The sequence below is a fragment of the Eptatretus burgeri genome, chromosome 17 (genome assembly GCF_056783735.1).
Source record: "Eptatretus burgeri isolate ZD-2024b chromosome 17, Ebu_testis_v1, whole genome shotgun sequence".
Classification (NCBI taxonomy): Eukaryota; Metazoa; Chordata; class Myxini; order Myxiniformes; family Myxinidae; genus Eptatretus; species Eptatretus burgeri.
The window spans coordinates 35,031,056-35,055,857 of NC_140977.1; the positions used below are offsets into that span (position 1 = coordinate 35,031,056).

The following is a 24,802-nucleotide window of genomic DNA, read 5'->3' on the forward strand; positions in this document are numbered from 1 at the left end:
AACACGCTGATAACATTTTAATAATCCTGCTCGCTTCAATTGAACATCAGGCGTAGACAGCTGGTTTTTGGCCCAAAGACATGGGCCAAAAACTTTCCCTAGCTCACGACACAAGATGGAAATAGTTGGGGCCACTAAAGAAGAAGTGCTACTTGTATAAATAACATCGCAACCATCGTAACATTCCAGCAAAAAGGAAAAAAATCGTCTCTGACAAAAAAAAAATCTCTCGTTATGTCATTGTCCTTTTCGATGTTCAGGTTCAGGTGATTAAATTTTTCAAATAATTTTTCGAACGATGATCGAACCAATTTTTTATTCGTTTCATATTTTTAGATCCTCGTGGAGGATCTCTAAGTCTAACTCACGTTGTTGTTCTTCATCTTCTTCTTGTGGACTTTTTTGTTTCACAGCCTACAGTTTTCATCGAAACTTCCTGAAACTTGGCCTATATATGTACAAATACCCCGCGCAGACAGTAACCATCTCCGATTTTGAAAATTCCTCCTAGAAAAAAGTTATGACGTCAAAATATCTCCGCTAGTGGAAATCGCCGAAAAAATTATCTCCGAAACGAGGCAAGCTTTTTGAATTCTGTTTGCGGGAATCGAACAGGGCATTAGCAGAGATGAATTACCGCACATATGATACATCGCTATGACGTCATATCAATTTTTATGACGTCATTCCTAATTTTTGATATTTTTTTTGTTTCACAACCAGGAGTTTTCATCGGATCTTCGTGAAACTTGCCATGTATATGCAGAAAGCCCACGCGCAGGCAGTAACCATCTCCGATTTTGGAAATTCTTCCGAGAAAAAAAGTTGACGTCATAATATCGCCACAAATGGAAATCACCCATACCATTATCTCCGAAACTAGGCAAGCTGTTTGAATTTTGTTTGCGGGAATCAATCTGGACATTAGCACAGATAATTTATCGCAAACCTGATGAATCACAATGACGTCATATTCGTTTTTATGACGTCATATTCGTTTTTATGACGTCGTCATTAAGAGGACGAGGATCTTAGCTCATTTGAGCTTGTTATTCTTGCTCTGGTGTTTAATTGAAGGTCGCTTACGTCGTTAACGTACAGCACGTGGCTGAAGATTTGCCATCATTTGTTTGGGGTGCAGTTGTGCTGCTGATGCAGTGCCCCCTGCAGGTCAAAGCAGGAATTTGTGATTTTTTTCAGCATGCCGGCGATAGCTCGCCGACCTTTCGCGAAGGACACAAGGCAATCAATTAACTTCCACCAACTAACGTTGGGAGATGAGGCGCCTGGTTTAAAGGTCCATCCTTGGGACTGCACACTTTCTTTTGATGACAATCAGCACAACAGATACTCCAGGTAATTATACATCCTTGAGGTGTACTTCATTGATGGTCTATATTAATATATATATATATATATATATATATATATATATATGCATATGGATGCCCTGCCTGCGAGGCAACAAGCCGATCGTTCATTTTGGGGTCGAGAATTGAACCAAGACTTGACAGCTCAACGGAAAATGCGCCAAATAAACTTGTGAAAATATAACCAAGACCAACATGATTCGAGGAGGAACGGATCCTTCCCCACCGTTCCTGCCAGCGCTATCTTTTCCCCACCTTTTCATGTGGTATTTTTCTATTTGCATGGTATTTTAATGGTATAGATCGTGTCGAGCTACAGGATCAAACCTACAGCAATTTTTTGCCTGAAGGTGCACATGACTGCTGCATTCCTCAAAGCTACGGACCGACTTCTGTTCAATGTGGTGACAGCATGCTTCCAAATGAGGTTTCGTGTTTCCCTCGGCAATTTTGAATAATGTATTTTTTGAAAGTCTCGGCATGTTTGGGTTATTAATTTTTATGCAGTGCTTGCTTTCAAAGAGGTTCGCCAATGGTATGATTGCAGGATGTTACAAAAGATGGGTTTCTTTTGACGACCATCAGCACAACAGATGCTCCAGGTAATTATACATCCTTGAGGTGTACTTTGTTGATGGTATATACATATATATATATAAATATATATATATATATATATATATATATATATATATATATATATATGCATCTTGGTAGAAAATGTTTGCATGGATTTTACAATAGCTATAAGGTAGTAATTAACGAGGCATAACTTTTACATTTTAAATATATTTTTTATTTTTTACTTTGTACTAATGCGTTTAATAGTAGTTTTTGGTTGTTAAAATCAATCTCTTTAACAGTACATAAGAGGTTGATAATTATCCCACTGGCTTCATTTTCATCCACCGGTAGAAAACAAGCGAAAGCAGGCAAAGGTAATGCGTCGACTTAAATGGAGTAGATCTCTCCAAACATTCACTCCTTTATCACGAACACAAATTCTTTACGAGTGATGGTATTGGTTTACGGTGCATAGTTAACGTGTGCAAACTTGTGACATGATGAGCAATGAATTGTTTTGTGATGAATGACTCCAGATTCTAATTCAATGAGCCGTCATTTCAAATTTGAAGAAATTTTCGATGAATTGTCCTGAATTTTAATTCTATAACTGTTTGACCAGACATTTGATGACTTGCATGACCTGGTCATGAAGGAACAGTTTATTGGTGTGTTCCCAAAATATTTATCTGTTCATATATGTGAGAGGGCAATGGAGAATCTTCAACTTTGCTTGCGTTGCAGGCCAGCCATTGTTTAGTATGCTGATTCCAGGTTTCAGGGAGAGGAGAATGGACCCGTTGTGCTGAAAGGAACGGATAACTTTTATACATGTCAACGGTATGGTCAAAGAGCTGCGAATGTGAGAACCAAGTTAAGGGGAGGGTAAGCTCTGAGATTCATTGGTATGTATGCAATCGTATTGGGCATGCAGCAAGACATTGTGGGTCATCTATTTAAGGTGCCAAGATGCAAGTGAACTGGCCTGCTGAAACAGTGGATGAAGAGTCCTCGAGAAAATCGTCAACAGATGATTGTTGTATCTGTGAAGTGAGTGCCAGCTGCCTGGTGAAAACTCATTTTCCCAAGATAGAGGTGTCAGATACCAAATTGAAATCATGCAATGGAGAGGACCGTCTGTTTCTTACATGTGACAAGAAGCCTCCTGTGGTGAGCGTTGCCTGAATCCAACCCTGTTGCGTGACAGAGTGAACAGACCATTGAGGACCTGCTGGAGCTTAGTACCTGCAAGCCCAACAAAGCAGTGGCAGATATAAGGTTTGGGCAGCATTTTATCTGTGCACAAAGTGAAGAATTGAGGTTCTGAGTCAAAAGTTTACAGATTTTTTCCAGGGACCACAAACATTCATTAGAGCACATACTGTACCTCTGACAGGCTGAATAATTTGTATTTTGTATCCCAATGATAGGTCTGATCTGAATCAGAACCGAAACCAAAATCTAATTCGCCTTTTCTTCATATATATATATATATATATATATATATATATATATATATATATATATATATATATATATATATATCTTCTTTTTCTTTCAGCTGCTCCCGTGAGGGGTCGCCACAGCGGATCATCTATCATGATCCGCATAATGATTTGGCACAGGTTTTATGCCGGATGCCCTTCCTGACGCAACCCTGGTCGCCTCTGACTACACAGGGATATGATGCACCTATTCTAACCGGGGTATACACCGGCCCAGTACACTGGTACTCACTTCGCCGACCTCGGAAGGATGACAGGCTGAGTCAACCCCCTGGTGTATTAATTCAGTGGCCCAACGGGGCTTGAACTTAGGACCTTTTCAATCCCAAGCCGCTGCCCTAACCACTGCGCCAACACCAGGCTCATATATATATATATATATATATATATATATATATATATATATATATATATATATATATATATATATATATATATATATATATATATCTTCTTCTTCTTTCGGCTGCTCCCGTTTTGGGTCGCCACAGCGGATCATCCGTGTGATCCGCATAGTGATTTGGTACAGGTTTTACGCCGGATGCCCTTCCTGACGCAACCCTGGTCACCTCTTACGACACAGGGATAATATATATATATATATATATATATATATATATATATATATATATATATATACATATTGTTACGTTTGAGGGGGGGGGTATGCATTCAAAGGGTAATTAGGATGTTTAATTAGGTATGCCATGCTGTTCGAGTTTATCAGGATCTCGATGTAATAAGTAGCAATTCAGTGGTGATAAGTTGTCTTGTAAATGTTCATTTCTTCAAGGGGGGGAAATGATAATTGTCACGTAATTAGATAGGGACACGGGATAGGGTAAGTGTGTCTGCGTAAACCCCTTTTTGGTATTCTCTGGAGACTGGCCGTGACGTCACATGACAGTGCAGCGGATGGCTCCGCCCCGTGATCACGATTGGCAGAAGGCGACGGCGGTGGGCCAATAAACGGCTCGATTGGAAGTGACGAGGACAGGAGGATAAAAAGGTTCTGTTTGGGGTCGAAAAGGAAGAGGAAGAAGATCACAACCAAAAGATCATGTTTTTTGGTGTGGAGGCTGTTGCGCGGCAAGCATCCTTGTTGTTGTGCTGATTCCATCGTGTTCTTCATCGTGTCTTGGAGCCTTGCTGAGCCTCGTGCCTCACCTTGGTTGGCTCTGGGGTTCTGCTGATTCGGAGTACGGGGTCGAACGGCGGGTGGACCTGCCTCCGTCTCCTGCTCGCAATTTGGCGCCAGAACTGGTTCCCTGGCGGCTGTGAGCGGACTTGGGCCAAGACCAGGAGGTCGACAGCACCACGGTTTCTCCTGCCCCCCCTGACGAGAGCAAGGCCAGCTCATCCGACGCCGATCCAGGAACAGTTGCGTCCACACCACGGTCCAGCCTGACCACCAGAAATAGCTACGTTTTGTGTGTGTGTGTGTGTGTGTGTGTGTGTGTGTGTGTGTGTGTGTGTGTGTGTGTGTGTGTGTGTGTGTGTGTGTGTGTGTGTGTGTGTGTGTGTGTGTGTGTGTGCTTGGCGCCTTAGAAGGTTTGAGATCTCTATATTCATTGGAATTGTCTGTGTTTTTCCCCACGCCCGATCCCACACCATCCCGTCGAATCGCCCCGGATCCCTCTTCTTGCCGAGTCTTGTTATTTCTGGTTAATAGTAAAAACGAATAAACATCATCAACTCAGTGAAAAGTGACTCGTGCCAGCTTCCTCGTCCCGTTTGCGGTAGAGCGATTAGAACCGCCATGTTTGGGTTATAAATAAATAAACCGCCTCCATCGTTTCGGCTCATTCTACGTTGGCGGGACTGTTCAAGTCCCGTGGACGTCACTATATATATATATATATATATATATATATATATATATATATATATGTTGTTGTTCGTCTTTCGGCTGCTCCCGTTAGGGGTCGCCACAGCGGATCATCCGTTATGATCCGCATACTGATTTGGCACAGGTTTTACGCCGGATGCCCTTCCTGACGCAACCCTGGTCGCCTCTTACGACACAGGGATCAGGATTTGGGTTTCGCCATGATTCCAGGCTGCTCCACACCCTGCCCAGTGCAGAGCCCCCGTCCTCAAGCGATCCTCCAACCCAAGCCTCCGAGTAGCCGGATTACAGGCGCACGCCACTACGCCCGGTATATATATATATATATGTATATATATATGTATATATATATATATATATATATATATATATATAGATGTATATATATGTATATATATATAGATGTATATATATATATATATATATATATATATATATATATATATATATATATATATATATATATATATATATATATATATATATATATATATATATATATATATATATATATATATATATATATATATATATATATATATATATATATATATATATATATATATATATACATATATCCACCAAGTTTCGTCTGAATAATTCCATTCATTTTAAGATATCGTGCGATATATAACTTTTAGCCATATCTCTGAATGTTGAAGAATCACTTTTGAAAAATTCCAATTTTGGATCCCAATCTAGATCTTTACCAAATTCGAATCAATTTGTTCATGTCACAAACCCAACCTGTCCACCAAGTTTCATCTGAATCCGTCCACTCATTTTTAAGATATTGTGCAATATATCAATTTGGCCCTTTCTCTTCATGTTGAAGAATCACTTTAAAAATTCCAGTGTCCGGATCTGGATCCAGATCTTTACCAAATTCGAATCAATTCATCGTTATCACACAACCAACATATCTATCAAATGTTGTCCGAATCCATCCATAACTTTTAGAGATCTCCTGCTCATAGCACACACACACAACCAATTTTTTTTTAATTCCAGTATCCAGATCTGGATCTTTACCAAAATCGATCGATTTCCTCCTTATCCCACACCTAATCAAAATCGATCGATTTTCTCCTTATCCCACACCTAATCAAAATCGATCGATTTCCTCCTTATCCCACACCTAATCTGTCCACCAAATTTCGTCCGAATCCATCCACAACATTTAGAGATATCCTGCTCACGTCGTACACACAAATAAAGAAATTTAATATTCTCGTATCCGGATCCGAATCTTCACCAAAATCGATTAATTTCATCCTTGTCATACACCCAATCTGTTTACCACCAAATTCCGTCCGAATCCATCTGTAACCTTTTGAGATATCCTGCTTACAGACAAACAGACAGGGTTGAAAACATAACCTCCATCAACCTTCTGTTATCAGGTCATACACTTGATGAAGATAGAAAAGCGAAATTTCCACATTTTTATCGTTGAATGTCTAAAACGTTCAAACCCACGAGCACGGTATCAAGATATTTGATTACTGACTGTTCGTAATAGCTCTTTACATCACAATATTGCAGATCTCTCTATCGAGTGGAGCCCGTAGCTGCTGGTTGCATCATTGGTTGTGACGTGGCTATGCCGCTGATGCAGTGTCCCCCTTACCAGTACAACTGGTACTCATTTTGCCGACCTCGGAAGGATGACAGGCTGAGTCAACCTCCTGGTGTATATTAATTCAGTGGCCAATGGGGATTGAACTCAGGACCCTAGGATCCCAAGCCACCAGAGGATCCCAAGCCGCCACCCTAACCACTAAGCCAACACCAGGCTTTAATATTGCAGATGATCAGAATATTGATCAATCAGATCACAAAGATATAGGAGGAGGAGGAGATTGGGACCACATTCTGTGCAGAGCATTGGTGCTGCTTTTGCAGTCTCCTTGGCTATTGAGAACAACCCTGGACGAGTCGCCACTCCGACACAGTATACCATCTGCATGCTGGAACTCATTTTGCCGACCTTGGAAGGATGAGAGGCCGAGTTAATCCCACCTGGTATTAATTCAACAGCTGAGCGGGATTTGAACTCAGGACCCTTGGATCCAAAGCCCATCACCCTCACCATTAAGCCAACACCAGGCATTACAAAGCTATAGCTGATGCAATATGTTCCCACTTTGCATATGTTGGAAGTTATTTACAACCGCTGAACTCCTCCTTCCTTCCAGCGTATTTACCATCTCTTCTGATTTGCTGGGTTCGACCTTGAGAAGTCTCTCAAGAACTTAGGGAAATCGGATCTCAAATAGCAAGCAGTCCCGGCAACATTTCCTCGTAGACAATAATCTTGTAACCATTTTCACATCTTTTGGCCACCCTGTGTTGGAACATGGGGCTCCTGTGTGGTCGAGCAGAATCACAAAGCAATGTAATGTAATCAAAATTGTGCAGAAAAGAGCTTGTACTTGGTCCTTGGCCCGAACTATCACAGATACTTAAATGCTTCACACGATTGTGGTCTGGAGTCAGTCAAGAGCACAAGTGACCAACTCTGCCATTCTTTTGTGAGATTGCTTCCAAATTCCAAGCTTCACCATTTTCTACCCACAGGCAGGTCTCTCATCTCGTCGCTCCCAATTTTGGAACTCAAAGCAATTAACTGAATTAAGATTAAAAACGATAGGATTCCAGAATTGTCCAATGTCACATCTTATCCGCAAAATGAATGGACTGCAGTGACTGCTATTTATTTATTTATTTTTGTATTTTTATGTTTTATCTGTAAAATTAATGATTGTAAAGTTTACCTTCATTCAGCCTTGGGCTGTGATGATGGATGTCGATTTGAAATAAACTTTTAATTATTGTTAATATTATTATAATTGTAAATTATTATTATTCACTGGATACTTGCAGAACTTAATTCCTAATTATCCGGCCACTGCTGTGCCAATTATGGATTTGATAAAGGAGGGTCTACCGAGTAAGGTTGTATGCCAAGGAGAATGCCGACACAATCCTCAAGCAACTCATCAACAAACCCATTTTGAGACGACCAGACCCGAGTAAGCCATTTTTGCTCAGGACTGATGCGACTGACATTGATTGTTCTCGCAGTTGTTATTTTGCGGTGACAAGAGGGCAAACTCTTCCCTGTGAGTTTAACAGGCAAGAAGCTATTGAAGTGAGAGAAGAACTGCTCAACCATGGTGCAGGAAGGACTTGCTATTGTGTGGGCCATTAAAACATTTGTTCTCGTGCCCTGTGGGGCTGAATTTGTTTTCCAAACTCATCATCAGTCATTGGTTATGGATAAGGCAAGGTTTCTCAAAGATATAATTCTGGAATAGACCTTGTTTCTGCAAAACTGTTTCCAATAGAACTGATTAAGAGGATGCTAAATGGTGGGCCCGAATTGCTTGAGCAAGGTTGTTTTACTGTGATTTCCAATTAGAAAACGTTATTTATTGAATTGCTGATGGTTCCCTCGGATGTTTGCTGATGGCCTGGTAAGGAATTTGTGTAGGTTGGAAAAATTTTTTTTTAATCTATTGAAGTGGAAGGTTAGGTCAATAATTATTTATGAGTGACAGGTGAGCAGTGTTCGATGCATGGTGAACCATCAATACTACGATGATTTAATGTGGAACAAAATGATGTTTTTAACATATGACAAAAACATTTTGTTGAGGCATGATGTCATTCTAAGAGACAAGTAGAGTAAAAGGGTGTCAAGTTTTAACAACGTAGTTGGTCTTTAAGCTTTGTGAAAAGATGGCCACTTCGAGAAATTTCTGGTTACTTCCGGATACTGAACTATCTTTGAACAAGCAATATCTAGTAGCTTCTGGTTATAGAACAGCCTAGTAATTGCAGTTAGGTTACAGAGGGAAGGGCTTTTGCAAAAAATATTGGCTTGATTATACATAATTGGTAAGAGGGAAAGGAGGGGAGAAAAAAAATCAGTCATGAGTTGCTTTGTTGTGCACAATGCTATTCAGGAATGCCACATGTATAGCATGTCCTTTAATCTTTAAATAAATGTAAATATGGACTACACCCCCCCCCCCTCCTCTGCTAGTGGAGATAGATCGATTAAAGCACCTTAGGGTTTTGTGACAATCCCCACCCCTTTCTCATGCCTAAGGAATCATTTCCCTACGTTCATTCAAAATGACTTTTCTCTTCCTGTCAGTCCTTCAAGATGGTGGCACATCGGAATCTAACATCATCCTTCATACCTCCCATGATATTTAACCTTGTGTATTTGTTTATCTATATTATCTACTTTCAGGAAAAGTGACGTGATGTCGGTGGTATTTTCTCGACCACTGCATCAACACAGAGTGAACAAGAACAACACTTGGTAGAGCGTATACCTTCACCACTTAATGCCTGATCCACGAGAACATATCGGGCCCAATACATTTTTGAAATATCATACTATACAGGACTGCATCGTTTTGGCACTGTCTCGAAATGGTGAAGAATTGCTTTAAAAATTTAACAATTATGGTATCCAAATCCAGATTCAGATCTTCATCAAAATCGAACCGATTCGTCCATGCGACACACCCAACGTGGCCACCAAGTTTCATCAAAATCCGTCCACAACTTTTTGAGATGTCGTGCGATATATCAGTTTCGCCCAATCTCTCAATGGTGAAGAATCACTTTAAAATTATCACACCCGGATCCGGTAACGGATCTTCACCAAAATTAAATCAATTCTTCCTTGTCACATACCCAACCTGTCCACAAAATTTCATTTGGAACTTTTTGAAATATCCTGTGCACAGACAAATAGACAGTAAGGGGTGAAAACATAACCTCCTTCACCTTCGTTGGCAGAGTTAACTACACCTCATATGTTAACTTTTTATCCTGGCAATAAGCTTCCATACTTCACTCGCTGTATTAAAAATATTCTGCACAAATGTTGAACCTCAGAGAATGGAAAATATAGGCAGATTACACAAAACATTTTGGCTTCAGGTTGAGGAATGCAAATTTTATGGAAATTTAAGTACAGTCATGGAAATCCAAGTGGTGTTAAGAATATTCAACACAAAGTGGACATGGTATTGCATAAATAACTAGAGGGGGAGCACTCGGTAGAGTGCAAAACCTCCGCCGCCAATACTGCTGGGTCACTTAAGTGAACCTGATATCCCATGAACCTTAAGTGAACCTGATTCTGTCCCATTCATTGTAGGTCAAAACGGATCAGACTCTAATGAACCACGATTGAATAAACTAAACTAGATCGACACGCATGTAGAAATGCCAAAAAATAGAAACGAAATGTTTTTGAAAAAAAGTTGCAAAATTTTTTTTTTTTCTCTAACACATTTTTTTTGGGGGGGGGATTGGAAATCACTTAAAACATGTAGAAATGCAAAAAAAAAAATTTTTTTTTTCTCTTTTTTGGAGGGGGGGTGACAATTTATTTTTTGGGGGGGGGGGGGTTGGAAATCACTTAAAACATGTAGAAATGCAAAATATCTCAAAAGGTTAGTGATGGATTCGGACTAAACTTGGTGGATAGGTTGGGTAAGGTGACAAGAACAAGCTGATGAGATTTTGGTTCAGTTCCAGATCCACATCCAGATCCGACCGATCAGTGGGATATGAGACAAATCGTAAACTGTTGAGCCTGGTGGAGGTATGCGCTCTATCGAGTGCCGTTCTAGTTTTTACTGTTCTTACCTCTTTCTTTTGAAAGCGTTTCGATATTGTACTTAAAAATGATAAGCAATATAAGAAATAGTTTGATTATCATCTTCTCAGAGCTCACAAGATTACAAATTCTTCCACTTTTACCATGCTGACTGGTACGAGTTATTCTCTTCAATGCAGACCGCTTCAATTTCCTTTCCTTTGGACATTTCCTGAGACTGATTCCTCAAAGGCCTATCCTTTCTGTCCTTTATTAGTTCTTTCCATGTTATTCACAGCTATCTTGATCATCTTTCAAATCTCACTGGCAAAGGCATGTGCAGACACTTGCTGCCAAGTAGCTACATCTCTTAACTGTACCTGCTTTAGTGGTCTTCTAAAGGCTTAAATCAAGTGTGTCTCCGATAGTCTTGCATTGCACAAAAATAGACTTTTCTATTTTCTGGCACATCATCATTTTGACAACTCATTTTTGCCTTTGGGTTGTGCTTTGTTTTCACATCATTTCCTCAAACATGATCAATAAACAATAGCTACAATGAAATACGACAAAAATTGCCAAGATTCTGACTTTTTCTGCAATTATTGTGTTCATGACCTTCCATGACCACATTCCTCCTAATTGGTTGTTCTCTATATCTTGTTAGCTTTCAATTAGACTGGGTAAAAATGTCCATGTCAGCATTTGAGATCTGAGTTGCAGCACGATCAGACAGCATCGGTGCACGGGCACTCAGCTTGCATTTCACCGACCTGAATTCCCTAAAGGTTCTCTCTCTTTTCATTAGAAGATTCACCTTAAAGTCATTTCCATCATTATGAAAAGTTTGCAGTGTCACAACAGCCAATGAGAATATTTGGCAGAACTATCAATTAAAAAATAACTCTGGTGTGCTTTCAATGGTGTAGCACAGTGTTTCTCAAGGTGGGGCGTGGCAATATTTTGGTGGGGCATGAGGATTCAGAATTAATGAATCAATATATGATCGCTTTCATAGCTTTGCCTTTTGAATACATATGTAGTATATACTGTAGCGTCTCCAATCATGGTGGGGCGTACGATTTTTTTGAAAATCAAAGAGGGGCGTGGGACAAAAAAGGTTGAGAAACACTGGTGGAGCATAACAACGTTTCAGCAGGAAGTTCTGGATTGAATCAGGGACTGTAGCTTTCACAACACGGAAAACTTGGGAATATTTCAGTGTTCCACACCTCAAACATAGTTTTGCACACACTTCTTACTTGATGCAGACAGGTTATGTCTGCATCAAGCCCCGACAGTGGCAGCTCAGTATGATGTTAATTCCGTACAAACCCATCTCATTGATTTGTTATCATTGTTTCTTTATTAACCTCCGCCATCGAAGATGGATGGGGGTTACTGTTTTCACCCCTGTCTGTTTGTTTGTTTGTTTGTTTGTGAACAGTATTACGGAAAAACTCCTGGACGGATTTCGACGAAACTTGGTGGGGGGATTAGGTATGGTCCAAGGATCATGCCATTAGATTTTGGACTTGGTCCAAAAAAAAAAAACTTCGAAAATTTTGCAACTTTTTTTTGCATTTCTACATGTTTTAAGTGATTTCCAATCCCCCCCAAAAAAAATGTGTTAGAGAAAAAAAAAAAATTTGCAACTTTTTTTCAAAAACATTTCGTTTCTATTTTTTGGCATTTCTACATGCGCGTCGATCTAGTTTAGTTTATTCAATCGTGGTTCATTAGAGTCTGATCCGTTTTGACCTACAATGAATGGGATATCAGGTTCACTTAAGTGACCCAGCAGTATTGGCGGCGGAGGTTTTGCACTCTACCGAGTGCTCCCACTCTAGTTATTTATTTTCCAACCCCTCCCCCCCCCCAAAAAAAAATTGTTAGAGAAAAAAAAATTGCAACTTTTTTTTCAACAAAATTTCGATTTTTTGGCATTTTTACATGTTTTACGTGATTTGCAACCCCCCCCCCAAAAAAAAATGTTGGAGAAAAGAACTATAACTCTCAGCACTGTTGACATCATATTTAATGAATAAGATATTAGGTTCACTTGAGTGACCCAGCAGTATTGGCGGCGGAGGTTTTGCACTCTCCCGAGTGCTCCCCCTCTAGTTGCATCTGGATCCATTGCATCTTCCCAACATCGAATCAATTCTTCCTTGTCACACACCCAACCTGTCCACCAAGTTTCATCCGAATCCCTCCATAACTTTTTTAGATATCCTGTATTTTTTTTGTTAACGGGCAGACAGGAGTGTAAACACGACCTCCGCCCACCATCGGTGGCAGAGGTAATTGTGAAAAAGCAAATTTAAGACTTTAAAAGATTTAAAAATTGCAATTGATGAGGCTGTATTTATTTTGAAAACTGAACAAATTGCACCGTTGAGGAGCAAATCTTAAGAATACTCGATCGTCAAACCTATTAATCCTTGTGCGTGGAATTACCAAGACATTCCCATTATGCCTTTTTCGACAGTGCCTGTTTTTTTTCCAGGAATGTAAAGAGTGGTTTGGTCAGAATGTAAGTTGGAACAAATCTTTTATGTATATGCTCTTCCAATCTTCGCTGTGGAAGAGCAGAAACACAGAACAGAAAAGAACAGCTGGAATACAGAGGAAAGTGAAGAAATGCATCAGCACAATAGAGGGACACTTGGAGGAGGAATAGGCATGGAGAAGATTGAGAGAGTCAGGGGAAGGGTGGAGTACATTAGAGGCAGGGTATTCAACGACATTAGAGTAAGGGTACAGGGGAGGGTTTTCGGGGAGTAGACGAAAAAACAAAGGGAAAACTGGGGATAATACGGTAATGGAACAAAAACAAAACAGAAAGGTGGGTGGCAAGGGGAGGAAACACCACCCTGGAAACACCACCCCCAACAGCTTAGCTTGGTGAGGGTTAATGAGAGCGTAAAAGTTGATTCGTATGGATGGACGGAGGGGTTACTTGAGGAGGTCACTTTGAAGCCCTGTGGAGAAGAACGAGATTGAACTGAGGAAGTTGGTTCTGCAGGCAAGAATGAGAAGGTTGAAGGGGAACAAAAAAGTTGAGGTTTGCTGAGAGCCTGGATTTTGGGAGTTTAATCAGAAGTGGGTTAATGGCAGAATGTATGTGCCCTGTTGAAACTTAGGGGTTGACAACCTGAGTGCAGAGAGAACAGAGTATGCAAAATTAGCAAGGGGGGCATTCGAAGATAGAGAGGCTACCAAACTCCCTACAATACAGGAGTAACAGGGCCAGAGTTTCAGGTTCATCTTCTACTACTATTACTACAAAAACTACTACTACCATTACTACTACTCATTTCCTGTATTATGGAGTTGCTTGGCTGATGGCTTAGCTTCATTGTTGAAGGTTGCAATTATTTTGAGAACCTTGGTTTCCAAGGCATGAAGATGTGAAAGGTGGGAGGCAGAGGTGCCAGCCCAAAGGGGAGAGCAGTACTCCATTGAGCTGCAATCGAAGGCCTTGTATGTTTTATAGTTCATATTTTCAAAGGAAAGACTTGGCATGATGAAGAATGTCCATTTAGTGGCTAGCTTTGGAAACCAACTTGATATGTTGTTTACCTAAGAGAGAGCATGGCTGATGGTGATGCCTAAAAGATTGAGACTGACCTTCTTCAAGTAGATTGTCAAGGAAGTGGATGGAAGAGTTCACCAAATGATTGTTTTGGAGAGACAGAGTGAGATTTGTCAGAGTTTAAAGGCATATTCCAATTGTTGGGCCAGTTCCTCTTCCTCATTCTATCTTTGTCTACAAAGAGAGAAAAGGTTACTACCTGCCGATATGAATGATGAGGGATTCTATGTTATGAGGAAGAAGTCATCAGGGAAATGATTATGAGAGTTTATCAGAGAGGATCAGAAACATCATTCAAGAAGATGAGGAGCAGGACTGGGCCTAAGACTACCTTGGGATGCTCCAGCCTCAACACAAAGAGGGGATGAGAGCTACTATATTGAGTATCATGTGCTGACTATAAAAGTGGAGGAGGTGGTTTTGACTGTGTAGCTTTGATGCAAAATTTCAAAGTATTTACATTTGTTTACTGGGAGTAAGTGAGGTTTCTGGAGGAATGGAGTGATGTGATTAAATCGACTTGAACTATGAGGCTGGCCGTCAAATTGTGAGTAAGTTGGCGGGGCTTGAGAAAAGAAACAGACAAGTCTACTCATGGTGACTTGCAGTAATCCAAGCAAATGTTGTAAGAACATAAACCAGAGTATTTAAGCATAACCATATTGGGCAATATTATGCAGATGTAAGGAAACACTTACAGATATTCACGATATGCTGAATATAGATACATGTCGAAACATGTCTGTTTGACAGAGTCGCTGGGCCAAGGCCTCTGTGTTGGAGGTGATGCTTTGGTATCGGACTATGTCCAATGGGGATCGTGGGAGGGCGCATCACACTCCACATGTTTCGATTTAACCGCCGATCACATCACATGCCTTCTGGTTTATATATATATATATATATATATATATATATATATATATATATATATATATATATATATATATATATATATATATATATATATACATACATATATATATATATATATATATATATATATATATATATATATATATATATATATATATATATATATATATATATATATATATATGTATATATATATATATATATATATATATATATATATATATATATATATATATATATGTGTGTGTGTGTGTATATATATATATATATATATATATATATATATATATATATATATATATATATATATATGTGTGTGTGTATATATATATATATATATATATATATATATATGTATATATGTATATATATGTATATGTATATATATGTATATATATATATATATATATATATATATATATGTATATATATGTATATATATATATATATATATATATATATATACATATATATGATATTAGTTCCACCGTGACACTTACATTTGGGGGACCATTGAAGCAGAGATCAGTTGTGAATCGTCAAATTAGAATTTTTATGCCTCTGCTGATGAACTCATCTGAGGCATGATGTTTTGTTATTGTCCCTCCATCCATACGTGCGTTTGTCCATGCTAATTTTCTCTGTTTTCTCTGCAACCGCTGGTCCGATTAACACAAAATTTTCACCATCGGTGCTACTACTCATGAAGAATGTTTCTATGATAATCATGACGTCAGAGTTCACATGGTTTGGCAGCGATGATATTTTCAAGAATAAACCTTTAGAAATCGTCTTCTCCAGAACGGCTTGTAAGATCGAGGGAAAACTTCAACTATATGTTCCCTATGCCTTGTGGATTCCAGGGTGTTTATGAATAATCAATATATCACATAGTCTGGCAGCCATGTTGGATTGAATGGAAATCCATGTAAAATGATGTAATAATGTGGGTGGAGGCACATCTGGTGTTATCAAAGCATGCCCTTCTCATTTTTATGAATATGTGGCATTCAACTTGTTAAAACAAAATACATGAGTTACCAATGACCAGTATATCGGTCTTATCAGCATTGAGCTTGAGAAAGTTTCTGGGCAGCCATGTTTTAATTTCAGCAAAAACAGATTTCAGTCATAGAAGAGAGCAAGTTTAATGGGTAGGTAGATCTGAGTATCATCAGTGATTGCAATGAAATCTAATATTGAAATGTCAGAAAATTGTACCAAGTGGAATGCAGATAAAAAAAAGAGAAAAGTGGACTAAGGGATAATTAATAGGTCCCTGAGGAACACCAACAAATATATTATGAAATGGGTCTGATGAATAGGAAACAGTGCTTACAGCACATGTACCATCTGTTAGATATGAGATTTAATCCATTCGATAATCCAATTTATGACCCTCATGACAGCACTCTCAGTGCCCTTTTGAAACCAGACTGAGAAGGTTTTATATGAGAATATTGGTGCAAATACTACAGAAGCAGATTCATAATAACACATTCTAAAATCGTTGAAATAGAAGGAAACAGAGAAACAAATCTGTAATTTTGAACATTGCTTGTGTCCAGTTTGGGGTTTTTTTCAAGATGGGAATTGCTATGGTTTGTTTTAAATGAGGAACGAGGTGGTTACAATCGAATGGAACAATTCATTATTTTCGTTGGAGATGCAGCAATTACTGAACAAAACGAGATGGAATCAGATCCAGGAAGGAAGTGCTGTTTTTTGTCATTGCTGACAATTGCCTGGATGGCATTTTTGCTGCCAAATAATAATTTATTCCAAAAGAGGGAAGTTGTAGGTGATGTGGAATAAATTGTAAGATCCAGAGCATGTTTCTTGTAACACCTCATAATTTATCCTGAAAGTTAGCGAGCATCAAATTGCTTGACTCGTGATGGAGAGAGTGAATAGAAAGAAGTGTTTTCCACTGCAGTACTGTCAGACCCCGCTCTTGGCGCATTTGCTATTCGTGGATCCCACGTATTCGCCGTTTATAAAATGCAACCTGCTTTGACATTCACAGCCTTGTGCTTCATGTAGTTTTTATGCTTCGTGTATTTGTAGTTTTTGAGGGCATATTAGAGTTTTTTTTCACGTTTTCATGTTTTTTTTTTGCGGTCTTATTCACGGTTTTTCATGTCATTTTTGATTTCCCCTCATGAAACATTAACCGCCAAGAGCCTATCCCCCTCTTTCCATTGAAACAATGCCCCACTATTCACAGCATTTTCCAGGAACGTATCCCCCATGAATAGCAGGGTCCGACAGGATATCTAAATTTTGCACGATGACTTCATCAGTACAAAGTAGTTGTTACTTTTTCTTGTTACAGCATACAGGTTTGGGAATAGATGAGATGATACATTAACGAAAACAAATCTTCAATGTTGATCCACATTGATTTTATACTCAATCGCACTCTGTCATCCCCTCCTCCTGATATGCACACACTGTACACAACTCTTCTGCCCACACTACCCCACCGAACCTATCCTCGACCACCCAACCCACCTCATACACTTCAAGTTCATCCACCTGTGTTGAATATATGAATGCCCCGTTATAAGCAACAGTGTGTCAGGCTCAGCTTTTCAGGTAATATTTTGAAACTTCAAATATGGATGTTAAATGATTATAAGAGACTTGGAAATCTACCTGGGTTGTGACACTTGGAAACGTGTAAAAATAAGAAAAGAAAAGGTGTAATTGTATTGCTTTCAACCAGGTTTCGCTAGGAATAAAAAAAGTCAAATCAGTTTTCCTTGGCTGCTTTGGCGGTAAATTGGTCTTGTATAAAATCAAAAAAAGCCTGTGCAGGTTGACCCCATCTTGTAAAGTTTGCTCCTAAATTATGCATTAAAAGAAGAATTTGTCAGCCTGGAATTCTGTTGCACGGTCCTTTGTCTGACCTTATGTATTTGTGTTGCCGCAGGCTGCGTGTACGACAAGGAACTGCTGTGGCGGTTAGTCAACCCAGTCCTGCCACCCGCTGGGTGCAAACCTTGCCTGCACCGCCCGACATCGCCCCGTCGAATATCACCGTACGGACTGCTGGGTCACAGAGTATTTGGGTTCGCTGGGCGGTAAGTACAGGTCCAGGTTCCGTGACTGGTTTCGATTTTTCTGATGAAACATGATTTGTTTCACCATCTTGAGGTATTGGGGTGGATTCTGAATTTTATGAAATGTTCAATTATTGCAAAAACAACAGCACCATCCTCATCTGTAATGGTCTTAAGATTTGATGGATAATATTCTTCTGGGACACCAACTTATTGTGTCTCATAAACGCCCAAAATTTCTACACATCTTCCTTCCTCCCCCTCACCTCTGGCTTCCCAACTTGCTTTTGATTTCCTTGACCTTCTGCTTTACCTCTACGAACCCATACCTTCTCTTAATTTTCTCAATTATTTTTACTTTTTACACTTCAAAATGTTCCAAGAACAAGATGCTCACGAAGAACAAAATGTGATCCAACACAATACAAACATTCCTATTATTTTTCAAAATATGCAGTTAGTACATATGATCAATAAAAATAATGTAGTTTTATTTATATACAAAAAAAATGTAGCCTTGTTTTACTTTTATCAGGGGTGGGGAGGAACTGGGACTTTTTTTTGAAACCTTTTTCATTTTATTGTTATTAAAAGGTGCTAATGTCATAAGATGGCTAATGAGCCAGAAACACATCTTTGGATCATTTCCTTACTAAAAGGTGGGCTGGCATTGATTGAGCTTACCTACCTCATGAAGAACATCGTGGGATATTTACAGTCCACCTACTAATGCAAACAGACAGGATACCCAGTTTAACGTCCATCCGAGAGACAGTGCTGCATTGATGAATCATCTCGGAAATTAAACACCAGGATGACAGTTTATAGCTGGGTTGAGATTCAAACATAGGCTATACATTTCAGAGGTGAGTGTATAATTGATACATATATCATGTAATATGTATCCTACCATTAACTTGCAATTGGTCACTGGCTTTGACACTGATACAATTTTTTTTTATTTTGGAACCTCGGCATCAAAAAGCTACATATATCCAACAACCAGTTTCAAATGGAGCATCTCGCTGCCATTAGAGCATTTAAATTGCATCAGATGCGGCAATAAATGTGAATTGTTGCTCCCAGCTTGCAGGCTCGATGACAGAAAATTCCATTTGCATTTTTGCCGCCTCCATCCCTACCCCGTTTTAAATCCCGTGCAGGCACTAGAAACTTGCTTTTATATGATAACAACAAGAACTGACATTTTACAACCATTTTGCCCTTTCTTTCAGGGTGTTGGTCGAATGATGGCATTGTGCCATATGGATATGTCCATTGCATAAGTTTCACACAAAACCGAATATTCCACATCTTTCCAGAAAGTTTCAATCCATGGCATTTCCATTCGCCCTCTCGGCTTTCTTCCTTCAACTATGACTTTTATTGCTTTCTTTACATCTAATCTTTCTGACCTTCGTTTCACATGACCATACCAACCAAGTCTTCTCTTCAGAAGTTATTCTTCACGAATACTGATTGTTCATCTCTTCCTGATTTCTGAGCTCAGAACGCTTTCTTTCGGTGATAATCCATTCATCCATCATATCATTCCCACCTTTGTTCTTTTCCATTATATTTACATCTTCGATCCGCATCGTGCTGTATTTGCTTCCATACGTCAATACCAGTCTGATTACAGGCTTTATAAACTCTAATTTTTACAGACATAATTTTTCTCTGCTTCATGATACTACCTAGTTTCCTCCACTTATTCCAGGCTGACTTTATTCTTGATCGCACAGCTAATTCTGCTCCTCTTAATGCCTCTATCATGTCTCCGCAGTAACAGAACCTTTTGACCTTTTCTAAATCAAATTGTGAGACAAGCATTTATTTTCGTTCATCTTTTTCTTGAAATGATTCATCCTTTTTTAGTTTACATTTTAAAATACCAGCTTTTTTTTGCCAAATTTCCAGTGATGCCACTACACATCTTCTGACACCATATGTAGCACTGCCTACATTGAATTGAATTCCATCCAAATCCTTTTCCATACATTGAACAAGGCCATGTCCGTTCTCTTTCCTTCTTCATCGCCACTCACCTCTGTTTGAGGAATGTTGATGTGTAAACCTTTCTTATCAATCCATTTTACTTATTTTTCACTTTCAACAATCAATTCTAAGTCCTCAGCATACAATAGCTTACATGAGAATTGCCACCTCTCATTCTTCGTCAATTATTCCATCACTATTAAAAACAGTGGAGGACTTGTAACTATCCCTTGTGTAACCCTACCTTCACTTTAAACACATCGTTATATCGTGCACGTTACTGCACATTACTGCCGTGCTTTGTTTTATGAACGACTAGCCGTGTCTACCCATGGCTTCGCTGACTGGTTTAATCAAAAGACAGCATGTTGCACTTCACAAACATATCACATGTCTGTCTATGTCTCAATGAAGATGTAAAATGAAGTGAAACACACGAAAAAAGGATATTTTTAGAACACGTAGTTGTTGTTGACTGTGATTGTGGTTGTTGTTGTTGTTGTTGTTGTTTGTGTACATTGGAACTACTGCATTTAACTCTCATTTCCACTTCTTGTTATTATTATTATTATTCTTCAATATCAGAAAAAGATGGGCTTTCAAAATGGGAATCTTTATGTTTCAACGGACACAAATTTTTGTTCCAAGTCAATCAATTATTTGCTTACAATGAACCGATTTTGATTATTCTACGGCAGCAGGAACCTTTTAAAATAAGCCAAATGTACGGACACTTCTCTTTTTTGTAATAGAAACACGAATTACAAAGGCATAAATTGTTTGGCAGTGATTTTTTTTTTCTTCACCACAATAACTGCCTCGTGGCGTTTATCGTAGAAGGGGAATTTTTTCTACAACCTCTTCTTAGATGGGGAGGGGAAGGCGTTTGTGGGAGGAAATATGAGATATATTGTTGCAGGAATGAATTACAGGGGCTAATTTGTGAATGATAGGTTAGTTATCTCCCATATTGAATGTGCTAGAATAAGTGTGATGTAATTAATTGTGATATGAGATATGCGTCATTTTATGTATACAAAGATGCCTACCCATCACCCATCCACAGTGTTTGTGTCAAAAACCGTCATCCCTTCATAATCCCTTTTTTAATGTTCTTTCTCTTGGAGTCTGTCTCTTATCTATAAATTACTAAAACTCTCATCTTGTATATATGTATATATTTATGGATGTATGTTCCCGAAATACAGCCAAAATGGTACAGGATAGTGCAAAAATTTTAGGGCCACCTTACTCAGCATTCGCCTGCGGTGTGTCGTATCAAGTTTCATTAATATCCGGCATCGAAAACAATTATTTTAAAAAATCAATTCCTGATTCAGTCAAATACTCTTCGGAAGAATTTGATCAATGCAAACAACCTCAGTGGTATAGTTCGCTGGGGTAATGTCTGGAGAGCAGTGAGACACAGAGTCGTGAGGGTTGTCGTAACTCTGTTTATTGCGTGTCCGGATGTACACTACTGCGAGCCTCGAGCGGGCGCGAACAGCTATATGCATTGCAGACACGTGACTACTATCACAACTCCTCCACGCCCCCACAATGCTCTGTGCCAATACACCACACTCCTCCCTCCTAAAAGTATGATTATAAAATGACAATTATAATGACAAGCATGATTGGCAAAGAATGCTATGACACAAAACGCAAAGAGGAACAAAATGACACCAACCATGTAAAATCCTCCAAGTACCACGTCACTTGTTCTAACCCTGGGATGATGATCGGGCCGAGAATCAAACCCAGATGAAATGGCACAAAAGAAAAAGGTACTTCATCCGCACAACCTGTCATAATAATGCCGTTGTTCTAATCTGGCACATTAAACACTCTTCTATCACCATCACATCATATACTGTGTTATTGCGAGTGAGTTGAATCCCAAATGCAGTGGACTGGGCGCTCGAGTACTGAGTTGCACGATGAAGCCAATGGTGTCAGCAGACCACAATAACAATGGCCGTGTTAAAGATATAAAGAGGGAAGTTTGGGAGCACAGTATAACGATGCAGCAGAAGCGCCCCCAGGCGGCCCATGCTTACACGCCTTCCGGCGAGGTCGAGGTGCCACCCCAGGTGAGCCTCCCCCGGCACCATCAAATGCCCCTGGTCGACAAGTTAGCACATCCCCCTCAGACAGGACCGAATCAGGTAAACACCCCGAGTCTGCAAGCCTCGCGGGCGCCAGCACGGCTGACCTTGGCGAGATCAGAGGTTTGTGCTCCATGGTGCCTGGCACGTCTGACCTTGGCAATATCAGGGGTGGGGGTGACGCTGAACAGTGAACCAGCCCCGGCTCCCCGCCATCAACCCGAAGCAGGCAATTAGCCGGCTCCATTACCAGCTGTCCCACACCAAAACCGCGCACCAGCGCCGGGCGCAACACCGCCCCTGCCACCGACCCCTTAGGTCGCAGCAAATTCAGCCGAGACTTCAACGCACTTCCATACAGATGATCAGCATTGACTGGATGCACAGCAGTGTCATACAACAGCAGAAACATCGTTGGCGCAGATGCAAACTTCTCTTTACGTACAGCGCGTTCCCACAGTATAATTCGAACACATGAGAGTGTAGCGAACTGCGGATTGTCATCGAAGACCGGGATCTGGAAGACCTCTTTATTCGCAACATTCGTCCGCAAGTTCTTCACATCAGAGAAAGCATCAATCCCAATCAAACACATTTTGCTCACACGCGGACCGTCAGCATTTGCTTTAATAATGACATGCTTAATCACTCGTGCGGCGAGAATCAAAAACACAACAATTAACAAATCATGAACCATGCTGCGAGCAAGCCTCTTGGTTGTCACGACGTCGAGGTGACTTGCGTGCAGGCCCTCATCTGAACGTCGAAGAGGACACCGTCGATGGTCGCATTCCACGAACTTCTTGAATGCGCCCGGTTCGCTCCAATCCCCCGTTGAAATTGCCTGAACGACACGGGCATTCACTGTATCATGAGCCGACTCCACCGCGACCTGCTTGGCGGTGGCCGACCCATCCTGGACCTGGCCCAGTGCCAACACATCAACTCGGTTGGTTGATCCAGACGAAGGTGGACCCTCCGCGCAACGCAAGCGCAAGAGCCCGTCGCAGCTGGCATGCTCCCCGTTGCTCCGGAACCATATATCGTAGTTGCAGGAAGCAATGAACGGACGCCAATGTTGTATCGCCGTGGCCCCTGCCACCGGGACCTCGCCCTCGGTTCCCGAGGGGGGCCCGGACTCAAACAGAGGTACGGGCCCGAAGGAGACACAGGCGCACCTGGAGGTACGAACTCCGAAAGAGGCACCTCCTCCCACCGACTCTCTAATCAGCTCGGCACGGGACGTCCAAGGTGAATGGCTGGCGCCGTCCAGTCTCGCCTGAGGCTAGTCAGCCAGTCTCGGCCCAAAAACGCCAGCCCCTCCCCTCGTACCACAAAGAGCAAGAGCAGGGCGCTTTGACCTTGGTAGGTCACCGAGACGTCTGCCATAGCAAGTGGCGTAATCGCTTCGCCGGTGTACGTGCACAGCAAGAGGGTCGCCCTGACCAGGTGAAGACCGCAGAGTTCACGAGCGGTCTGTTCGCCCATGATCGACACCGCGGCCCCGGTATCAACTTGAAACACGATCGGCGTTCCATCCACAAAACCTCGCACAGGCTGCAGGTCTCGACCCGGGACGTAAAAGCGTACGCCATGCACAACACCTCGTACCGGTCGCAGGTCTCGCCCTGTGTCGCTGGGGTTGCCGCGTAGCGACTGCAGATGTCCCTGAGTGTTCAGATCATCATCCGACTGGCCGCGTTGCAACGTTTGGCCACGGCCCGCACCGAAGACTGTGCGTGCGGTCATGGGCGCTTGGTACATCGCACAGACCTCCGGATCACCTGTCATGCTCTGGCCAGTGAGGGCTCGGACATCTGTCAGAGTCTGTGCGACGGCCGACGCAGAAACAAAACGATCTTCGAGCCTGGCCTGCCGTTCACTCGGCGTGAATTTGCAGGCAACGGCGAGATGTCTCACTGGTGCGGCGAAACACGCGATGCGCTTCCCTGGGCTCCTCGCCAGGTGATCAAATTCGTACCGCGCGAGCTGTGCTGATTCTCCCGGCACTCCGTGCGCCTGACAATCCAATTGTCTCGGCAATGACTCGAAGTCAATGCCGAAGAAAACAGGCACTCTGCACGCGTCGATCCAATCCCATCCTCGTCGCCAATGTAATGTCCGGAGAGCAGTGAGACACGGAGAGTCGTGAGTGTTGTCGTAACTCTGTTTATTGCGTGTCCGGATGTACACTACTGCGAGCCTCTAGCGGGCGCGAACAGCTATATGCATTGCAGACA

General features: G+C 40.9%; 1 protein-coding gene across 1 annotated transcript in view; it reads left to right on the top strand.

Moving 5' to 3' along the window:
- The window catches only part of LOC147009723 (protein sidekick-2-like), a 956,293-nt gene that overhangs the window by 753,121 nt on the left and 178,370 nt on the right, over positions 1 to 24,802 (top strand). Inside the window, exon 24 of the mRNA XM_085861602.1 lies at positions 18,327 to 18,477. Within this exon, the coding sequence (XP_085717728.1) occupies positions 18,327 to 18,477 (151 nt within the window). The remainder of the gene's footprint in view (positions 1 to 18,326; positions 18,478 to 24,802) is intronic.